We start from the raw sequence: 8,833 nt of genomic DNA, 5'->3' as shown, positions 1-8,833 counted from the left end.
GCATCCCTATCCATACCACTTTTTTATTTATTTTAACACACTGGATATGGATATCCATAACCCATCTCCATGTCCCAATTCCCAATCCTCATCACCTAGTGAGACACCGAGCCAAGTAACAGACTCGCACGATTCTGTATCTAAAAAGCCGATACGAATCGGAAACGACCGAGTCGAAGTTGATCCAAATTGTAGATCCAAGCATAATAAGAAAGACAGCATGGCCTTCTTCTTCCTTCGGGTTCCGTCCTTATCTGCCTCAGCTGCATTTCAGAGAAGGACGCCGTGAGAATTGTTTGCTAGCATCGATCAGAAAATGCCGCCAACAACGTTTTCTTGCAGATTCGGCAGATGGGTAGTCGTTTTTCTCTTGATTCTGGCCTCCCTCGTCGGGCCAGCCGCGCCCCGAGTAAGCCGCCATGGTGCCGCTAAGAAGATGCGATTGAGGGAGGAGGTCAGAAAGATGTGAGTCTTTCGTTTCGTGGATTCTTTCTTTGAGTTCTTTCTTGCGTTTTCTTAAGTGGGTAGTCTTTAGTTTCCTTTGTTGGTATTTGATTTTTTATCCTTCCTGCTGTTTTGCTCCTTCATTCTAGTGGAATTTGATTCCATGGAGCATTTTTCAATGAATAGATTTGTTTAATTTCTTTGTTGGTAGTTCTTGAGTTTCATAATTATGCCATGCCCATGCTTCCCTGGTCATGTATAGATGCAATTTATTGAGTTTCTCCCATGTTTTTCATGAATTTTTGATGTTTGTAGAAGTTAATCTCCTTGGGATTATGTACCCTGTTGTGTGTTCCATATGATTCTTAGTGTTTTGGCTGTGGAGAAAGTTTTTCTACAAATGTTTTATTGAATTGAAACAAAAGAGGGAAACCTTTAGTACATACCCCCTTACGAGAAAAGCCTGAAGAAAAGTTAGGAGCTTGCAATATAAACAAAAATCAGGAGTAGAGTTGACCTCCTTAAGCTCCAACTAGACTTCTGTCATAGGATGTATTTCTGCAATGTTGAATATGATTTTTTAGATTACTTCTTTTATTGATTTCCATTTCTCTTGCTCTATGTCATTGGAGAAACTGAGGATTGAACAGATTTTGTGAAGACATTGTACAAGAGAGCTGCATGATATGACATGCATAGGTGAAATTGGAGGTTAAACCTATGGACCATTGATTTTCTATACATTCTCTTGCTACTTTATGCCTCGCCAGCATGTCTTCCATGCTGAAAGCTACTTACACCTATATAAGAGAAAGGAACAGAGCATACTGAATTGTGATTTGTTGGAGGAACTTGTTCACCAACTGCACTTAGAAGGTTGACTGTTTTTTTCCTTTGTGGATTTAGTTCTTAATGTGGTGTCATCCAGCTAGCTCATATTTCAATTTGTGATCTTTTTCCGTAGCCTTCCATCTTCAAGCTCAGAGTAGCATTTGGTAGCCTTTTGACACAAACATCTAAACTTCCTAGTGCTATAAATGATTTATTGTTGGAGGGAACGATACCCCATGAGTTTAGTGTGTTAATGGTGTCAATTCTATGTAGAGCAGTTGCCTATACCCATTCATAAATATATGATATGGTATCCATCTATAACCTAGTGATCAGAATATTCAATCAGAAAATTTCTCTGGACAGGAAAGCATTTAAATTCATCAGGTAATATTGCTGTTTTTCGTGCCATGCCCTTTTAACCTTCATATTTTTTCTTTCTATATCTAAATAAGAAAATATGATCAAGTTCTTCTGGACCAACACATGGTCATCACAGTCTCCTTGTCCCTGTATGTTGGAGTTTTCTCAGCTTGGTAAATTAGGGTATGTGTTTTATGGACTACTGGTAATGGTCCACAATCAAGAACCTTGTAGCTATAGGGTCATGTAATGAAGCTGTTTTTCACCATTACGGAGATAAATTGATTTAGCTACTTTAAGTGTTGCCCAATTCATATGGGTTGGAGGGAGCAAGGTGGAGAACAAGGTGCAACAGAAAATCAGTGGAGTATCTGTTGCTTGCGAGGAGGGTAACCCTCATTCAAATTGTTATTGCCTGCATCCCACTATACCTCATGTCTATTATACACTGCCAATGAAGATTGAACAGTGCTTAGGACACATTTCTATGGAAGATAGGCGGACTGGTTTGTAGTAGGAACCTGGTTTCATGGCAGATTGTTACACTTTCCATGTGAAACATGAACATTAAAAGAATCTCTCTACTAAACAAAGCATTGTTTGGTGGTGATGCTTGGCAACAGAGCAGAAATAATGGTCGACACTTCTCAAATCAAAATATGGACTTTAAGGCACTGTATGGAGGTGGTCCCCAACTCAGCATGGAGCAGAGCATCCACTGTCTGGAGAGGTCTAACTATAATGTTTGAGGAATTCAGAATGTAGGAGGGAATTCAAGGGGAAAACAGGCTCACTATGAAGTTTTGGACAACATATGGTTTGCTGAAGTGGCACTGTGCACACTTTTTCCCTTCCTGTATTGAGTTTCCAAGCATCCAGGCTGCACGTTGGCGCAATGCTGGTCTGAAGACAGCAGGTGGTTCATCACTTCCAGGTAGCGATTTAGTTTCTTTTTTTATCATTATCAATCTCTGCTGTCCCATCTATGTGGATGATTTGTCATAATGCTAGTATAGTTAACGGCTGGTTATGCTTGATCTTGGGCATGGTTACCAAACTTATCACAATTGTGGACTGCTTTCTGCAGTGATGGATTGTTAGTTGCTAGAAATCCTATTCTTTAGGGAAGATCTTATACGTGTCTCCAGTAATGTACCCTATATACTATACTATATGTAAGATATATGCACATATATCTGATGCTTGTATATACACATATACAGATATCTACTTGTCTGTTTACTACGTTGAACATTGGTTTCACAACTCCTGGACATGGAGAAACTGGTCTGCTAAAGATTCACATTTTGACAATCATAATAGAGAATTGAACAGTCATTTTAGTGAACCCAAAGAAACTTGTTATGTTATGAATTTCACTAACTGGCAGCTATCATGGGTTACTTGTTAAACTTGGTTCTCATTGTTTCTGAAATTGAATTTTACCATTATGTAAGATTTATGCACACATATCCGATGCTTGTATATACGCATATAAAGGTATCTACTTATCTGTTTACTACGTTTGACATTGGTTTCACAACTCCTGGACATGGAGAAACTGGTGTGCTAAAGATTCACATTTTGACAATCATAATAGAGAATTAAACAGTCGTTTTAGTGAACCCAAAGAAACTTGTTATGTTATGAATTTCACTAACTTGCAGCTATCATGGGTTACTTGTTAAACTTGGTTCTCATTGTTTATGAAATTGAATTTTTTGGTCTGACACCTAATCTGTTTCTGATTTGCAGGTTTTATCATGCATATGACAATTACTTGATTCACGCATTTCCGGTTAGTTAACATTTCCTCCTAGATTATAGTAAGTGCATCTTTAAATGATTTTATTCTTATTCTATAATTTTTATGTTGTATTTTATATGATGTGTTATTTATTGTTGTATAGCATGATGAATTGAAGCCCCTCACAAAAAGTTTTACCGACTCTCTTAGTGAGCTTGGAAATTTAAAGGTTTTAATATCTTCCCTTAAAGGTCTTGTCCTTTGTCTTTATTTGAAAACGGTTGTTAGAAGGATCATTTTTCTCACGAAATCCATTTTATTTTTGTTGATTTTAGCTTGAGCATTTGCCTGCAAATTATAGTGGATCAGCTTTGACTCTTATAGAGTCATTATCAAGGTATCCGTACTTCGTTATCTTGGTGGTTATATTCTTAATGTGTTTTTCCTGTTTTCTCAAATAAGTGTCTTATTGGATCCAAGTCATGTTTTTTTCTCATTTTGTTCTCTTAGTTTCTTTCATTCTACTGCACAAGGTGGTTTGAAAGAAAGATCCTTCCAGTTGACTAATATTTGAAGCACTGTCACCAATATTGGTAATATTTTGAAAATATCACGAGATACCAATATTTTAAGGTAGCCAATATTAAAGGAAATATCTCGCGATATTTTCAAAATATTTCTAGGAGAAAAAATATTGCCATAATATCATGATACTTTTGGAAAATACTCTTTTTTTTTTATATTTTAATTTTTAAATTTGTATTTCCTATTTTTTATTTTATATTTTCAAAACCTTTAAAACTTGTTTATTTATATTTTTTGGAACAAAAATAATGGAAAATTATTATTTTCATATCTTTTTGGTTATTATTTATATTTTTTCAAATTTTTAAACTCTCGAGATTTTTTTGAGATTTTCAACTTTTGAAAATCTCTCTGAGAAATACCCTCGACGAGATAATACCTTAAACCAATGTTGTGAAAAGCGTTGAGGCGTAGCGAGACGCTCCACCAAAAACTGAGGTGAGGCTTAAAGCATAAGCCTCAATTTTTTTTTTGAAAACTTAAAAAAACTATAAAAATATATCTAAAAATATAAATAAATAAAAAATGCTTTATTGATGAAGCAACAAGCAATAAGAAATAGAAAATCTAAAATAAATATAATATTAACATGTAAAAGTAACTGAGAAACTGATCGTAAAGTGTAAGCTTCAAAATTTTTCTTAAAAGCTTTAAAAAAACTATTAACATGCAAAGTAACTGAGAAACTGATCGTTCATCATCATCATTATCATCATCATCATCATCATCTTCTTCTTCTTCTTCTTCCTTAAGAATTCTTGAGAGAACATATTGGTACGACCATACGCATGGACGAAAGTTAGATGAAACCCAGCCTATCATAAGACCAATGAGCCCACTGAGTCAATTCCAGATATAAACATAAGCATTTAAGTCAACAAGCAGAATGTTGGTGTATGCTTTTAACCATATTCATGGATGACTGCTATATTAAATGTAAACATATATATAACATATATGTATATATATGTTTACATTTACAGTTTTGTACATTTCTGTATATTCAAAGCTCAGGGATATTTTGGTCTTTTCTATATTTATTTTTCTGTTTTTATTCTTTTTATTGTAATTATTCCCCGCCTCATGGGCTTTTTGGAAATGTTAATAGTCGTTGAGACTCTATTCAGCAGCTAGAATTCTAGCCGTTAGGTAGGTCCCAAAAGCTCTCTAGGAGCCTCTTGAGTATATAAAAGGGGTTTGCCCAGTTTCTCATTTGTAACTCTAAGAGATTATTCCCCAATAATATTCATTAAGTTTATGAGTGTTCTCTCAGCCCTTAGTGGCTCATTCTTATGTTTTCGTATATTGACCCATAAGAAGTCATATTCTTTAAGTGTTCTGTTGCCCATAAGTGGCACATCAAGGCATGACTTATTTGTATTATTCAACTATTTCTCAAGCGTATTTTGAGGTAGCATGAAGATCGGGCCTTACATCGGAAAGTGTGCCTACCAACCTTCTTGAAGATTGGTCTTCTTATGAATGCATAGAGACATTGGTGCTTCAAAAAGAGTTGAAAGTTTGCTCAAGTATTTATTTCTCTTCCTCCTCTCTTGTTTTGTATTCTTTGGTTCTATGACTGAAAAAGAAGTGGTGATGGTAGTTCCAATAAATTTTGATGAAAAAAACTACAATTTATGGGCTACCACCATCAAAAGAATCCTTATTGGTCAATGACTGTGGGATCATGTTGATGGTTTTGTACTATAACCACAACTAACTCTCACAAAATTCATTAAAGAATAGGATGAAACCATTAAAAAGGAGGTTCTTAAAGGAGAAAAAAAGAAAAAAACACTTACTGGTTATAAGAAAGCTTTAAAGTATAGGAAATTGCCCATGCCAAGTTACTTTCCTTATTTATAGGAAGCAGTGTTATTAAAAACGCGCCTCAAGGCGCAAAAAGCGCGCCTCGCCTCAAGGCGAGAGGCTTTATGCCTTGAGGCGCATGAATAAAGCGCAAAAACTCTAAGGCGTGCGCCTCATATGCCTCGAGGCGCATGCCTCGAGGCGAGGCGAGCCTCAAAATGAAGCGTACACGCCTTTACTCCTTTACTGCTTTTGGTCAAATTAGGGTCAAAGCCCTAATTTGACTAAAAGTTGGGGTATAAACAAAGAGGGCCCGACCTTAATTAGGGTTTTATTTTTGCATTCTGTTTCTCTCTCTCTCTCTCACGCAGCTTCTCTCTCTCGTCATTCACACGAAGGCTCCCTCTCTCTCGTGGTTGAGCCCAGAAAATAGGTATGTTCTCTCTCTCGTCTCGTCTCTCACATGCATGTACTCTCTCTCGTCTCTCATGTATATGACTGTGTGTATCACGCAGCTTCTCTCTCTCGTTGTTCACACGCAGGCTCTCTCTCGTGGTTGAGCCCAGAAAATAGGTACGTTGTCTCTCACTCTCACAAAAAAAATCTACGATATGCCAACATAATGATGGTAGCCACTAGCCAGCCTTACGAAAACAATTATAAATTCTGAGAAAAATGTTGGCAAGCAACCAACAATTAGACCGCCCCATGCCAAGAAATCAGCTACGAGTTCGTAAATATTCTGGCGGTGTATAAGCAAGGTTCGTGCTATAACTCTTTCCATCTCTGCTGTTTTTCATAAGACCAAAGCAAGAAAGTCTTGGATCACCATCCTGCAAGTAAAAATAAGAATATAAGCTGAAACACAGCCACAACCATGTGTGCGTGCATGTGTGCATGCCCCACTAATGTTCTCAGGAAATTCTTGACAGGAGAGTATTTAGGGATAAAACTCATTTCTCCTGGAAAATATTGTGAGCAAGTCGTGAAGCTGTCTGTGCACCTGTGCATGCTCCACTAATGTTGGTCTCAAGAAATTCGTAGGGAGATTTTAAAATTCACTTCTCCTAGAGAAAAAAATTGCGAACAAATCAATGATGCTGTACAGGGACTCTGCAAGCTATAAACAAAGTCCAAAATTTCCAGCTATTTCCAGACTCTTCCAGTTGAGAGAAGGGCACGTTCTCTCAATTAAACAACTCAGACTAAATGGGACCAACAAACTTTTCTAATACAGGATTCTTGTTGCACTTGAGACAAGCATACGTTATTTCCTGATCAAAGAGAACTCTGTGTGCATTGAGATCATGATACAATGGATGACCTTCACTACTACAATATTCCAAAGCCTCGCCCATATAAAGAGCAACTCGTAGGCGCATAGCCCACTCAATTGTCTGTGTTTCCCCTAAAACAAAACAAACAAACAATCATGAGAGAGCATCAGAGATGAAAACCATCTTGAAGATAAACTCATTAATAGAGTTCTAAAACTAAGAGAATACAACAAATATCACAGACACACACACACACAAAATTAACATTGCAGTGCCTAAAATCTGTGTACTTTTGTATAGTCCTGCAGTACACAAATATTGAAATTTATGCTTGACATCACAAGTGGGAAAAGATCACTGAGTATACAAACCAAATTGACATGGATTTAGAATAGGGATAATAAATAAACACAAAATTTGGAAATTAATTAAATATCCTAATACACACTTTTAATCATGGTTATTTAAGCCATTGAATTTATCAAAGCACATTAATCATTGAAATATCAAAAACTATGCAAACATAAAAAGAAGCAACAGAAGTTGCTGCAGGAAGAAATATGCTCTTTAAAATGACTGACTTCTTGAAGTAAGATTCTAACCTGACATCTAGGTTTCCTTCCAATGATGGTAAGAGAACAAATAAATAGACATCAGTTTGCTTATTTGTAGGAAACTTGAGCTTATGCTTCCTAAATCCTAGTTATTGGAGCTCATGCCTGTACTCTCTCTCGTCTCTCACAAAAAAATTCTAGGTTATATGATCAACATACTGTTACTCTGTCTCAAGTTTGCATTCTGTTACTCTGTTTTATTATTTAAATATGTTGATTCATGTTGGACTGTTACTCCCTCTGATCTTTTAAGCTGATTTTTATATTGAATTTAGATGGGAGATAAATACTTTCTATCTCCCCCTTTTAGTTTTTCCATGGGTTCTTTCTTTCTTCTTACTTCTTTTCTTGATGCTACTTTTTACTGTCATTTTGAAGAGTTTGAGTTGTAATTATGAATGTTAACACTTTCATTTTGAAGAGTTTTGGATAAATATATTAACATTTGGTTGTTAATGTTAACATGCATTCTCTAATTATGACATGATGTTGCTAGTTGCATTTTGTTGTTAATGTTAATTTTTTATTGAATGATTGCTCATATTTTATTTCTTAGATACTTACATAGATCAAGTTGTTGCATTAATGTTACTTTTACATGTTAATATCATATTTTTTTCGTATTTATTTGAGATTTTTTATTTTTTGTTGGTTGTTGCTTCATCAATAAAGCATTTCTTATTTATTTATAATGTTAGATAATTTTTATAGTTTTTTTTTAAGTTTTAATAAATTTTTTTTTGAGGCTTACGCTTTGCGCCTCGAGGCTTACGCCTCGCCTCAGATTTTGGTGGAGCGCCTCGCTACGCCTTAACGCTTTTCACAACACTGATAGGAAGTATAAACGAAGATACATGTGAAACTATTTTGGAGTTTGAAAAAATCAGTGAAATATGACTCTTCATTAAACAAACTTACTCAATGCAACATTGCATTTCGATGGTAGCTTCAAGATAAAATACACAATTGTAAACAAGGTGACAAGGTATTAGATAGTACTTTGGCTCTTTAAAGAAGTTTTGAGATTCAAATGGCTAAGTTAGATCTCGTTTGGGAAACTCCCAATGATGATCAAACTAGAAAGAAACAAATCAACAATGAGCAATTCTTTCAATTTATGAGAGGGTTGCGACCCAAGTTTTAACAAATAAGAAGCAACATTA

The 8,833-nt window shown here is 35.6% G+C and overlaps 1 protein-coding gene across 1 annotated transcript in view; it reads left to right on the top strand.

Moving 5' to 3' along the window:
* The first annotated feature begins 316 nt into the window (after window positions 1–316).
* LOC149818522 (alpha-mannosidase I MNS5-like) overlaps window positions 317–8,833 on the top strand; it is an 80,568-nt gene continuing 72,051 nt past the window's right edge. The window contains exons 1-4 of the mRNA XM_089986238.1: window positions 317–465; window positions 3,394–3,436; window positions 3,549–3,614; window positions 3,721–3,782. Coding sequence (XP_089842364.1) covers window positions 317–465; window positions 3,394–3,436; window positions 3,549–3,614; window positions 3,721–3,782 — 320 coding nt within the window. The remainder of the gene's footprint in view (window positions 466–3,393; window positions 3,437–3,548; window positions 3,615–3,720; window positions 3,783–8,833) is intronic.

Source organism: Nuphar pumila, chromosome 13, assembly GCF_984573655.1.
Source record: "Nuphar pumila chromosome 13, dmNupPumi1.hap1.1, whole genome shotgun sequence".
Lineage (NCBI taxonomy): Eukaryota > Viridiplantae > Streptophyta > Magnoliopsida > Nymphaeales > Nymphaeaceae > Nuphar > Nuphar pumila.
The sequence above is the reverse complement of the archived record's forward strand: the minus strand, read 5'-3'. Positions and strand labels throughout refer to the sequence as shown.